At 75.9% G+C, this 1,290-nt stretch overlaps 1 protein-coding gene across 1 annotated transcript in view; it reads left to right on the top strand.

The window, feature by feature from the left end:
* Positions 1 to 299: 299 nt before the first annotated feature.
* KSR2 (kinase suppressor of ras 2) overlaps positions 300 to 1,290 on the top strand; it is a 96,396-nt gene continuing 95,405 nt past the window's right edge. The window contains exon 1 of the mRNA XM_017831321.1: positions 300 to 503. Coding sequence (XP_017686810.1) covers positions 327 to 503 — 177 coding nt within the window. The 5' untranslated portion in view covers positions 300 to 326. The remainder of the gene's footprint in view (positions 504 to 1,290) is intronic.

Raw genomic sequence — 1,290 nt, 5'->3', positions numbered from 1 at the left:
CCGGGGGTGGCGGTGCCGGGGCCTGTGCCGTGCCCGCGGCCGGGGGGTGTGCGGGGGGTTCCCGCGCGGAGCGGCGCGCAGCGAGCGCGGCCCCGCGGAGCCGGAGCGCGCCGCCCCCGCCCCCGCCCCGCCGCGCCCGGTGGGGGGGGGAGCGGCGGCGGCGCCGCGCTGACGGCTCGGTGGGCACCGCGATGCTGCGGGGCCCGGCGGAGCGGGGCTGAGCGCCGGGGGGGCCGCCGGGGAAGCCGAGGGAAGGGGGGGCCGCGGCGGCGGCGGGCGGAGGGGAGGGAGGGCGGGCGGGGAGGGAGGGGGGGGCGCGGCGAGCGATGGATGAGGACAACATGACGAGGAGCGAGGAGCAGGAGCTGAGTCTGCAGAAGGCGCTGCAGCAGTGCGAGCTGGTCCAGAACATGATCGACATCAGCATCTCCAACCTGGAGGGGCTCCGCACCAAGTGCGCCGCCTCCAACGACCTCACGCAGAAGGAGATCCGCACCCTGGAGGTACGGGCCCGCCGAACCCCCCTCCCCCCCCTCCCCAATACCAACATCAACACCCCCCCATCACCACCCCCCCCGGGCCGCGGCGGGTTCCCCCGCGGCGCTGCGGTGCAACCGAGTGAGGCTGCGCGCTCTGCAGGTGGCCCCGAGCTGGGTCCGGGACCACCGAACCCTCCTGCCGGCACCGAGCGGGGGGGGCCCGGCCGCGGCACCGGCCCCCGCCATCCCCTCGCCATCCCCTCGCCATCCCCCCGTCATCCCCTGGCCATCCCCCGACCCGGCCGCATCGCTCTGCCGGGCTCCTCCCGGCTCGGCAGGCAGCATCCCCGGCCCACCTGCAGCCCCCCTCGGCCCTCCTGCAGCCCCCGGCCCGCCTGCAGCCCTCCCACCGCGCTGCATCCCCCGGCCTGGCCGCGTCCCTTCCTCCCGGCTCCTGCTTCAGCCGGGCTGCATCCACTTCCACCGGGCTGTATCCCCTGGGCCCACCTGCATCCCTGCTGCCTGGCTCCATCCCCCCGGCCTGGCTGCATCCTTTTCCCTGGATTATATCCCCTCGGCCCACCCCGCATCCCTTCCGTGGGGCTGCATCCCGTTGGCTCGGCCACATCCACTTCCAGTGGCTCCCACCTCCCCTTTGGCCTGGCTGCCTCCCTCCCACCGGGCAGCATCCTGCTGGCCCACCTGCATCCCTCCCACCGGGCTGCATCCCTCGGGCCTGGCTGAATCCCTTCCCCTGAGCTGCATCCCCTCGGCCCCCCTGCCGACCACCCACCCCCCTCCGACCACCCAA

This window comes from Lepidothrix coronata, unplaced genomic scaffold, assembly GCF_001604755.1.
Source record: "Lepidothrix coronata isolate B3197 unplaced genomic scaffold, Lepidothrix_coronata-1.0 Scaffold189, whole genome shotgun sequence".
Lineage (NCBI taxonomy): Eukaryota > Metazoa > Chordata > Aves > Passeriformes > Pipridae > Lepidothrix > Lepidothrix coronata.
Note: the sequence above shows the minus strand (reverse complement) of the source record. Positions and strands in the feature narration are given on the sequence as shown.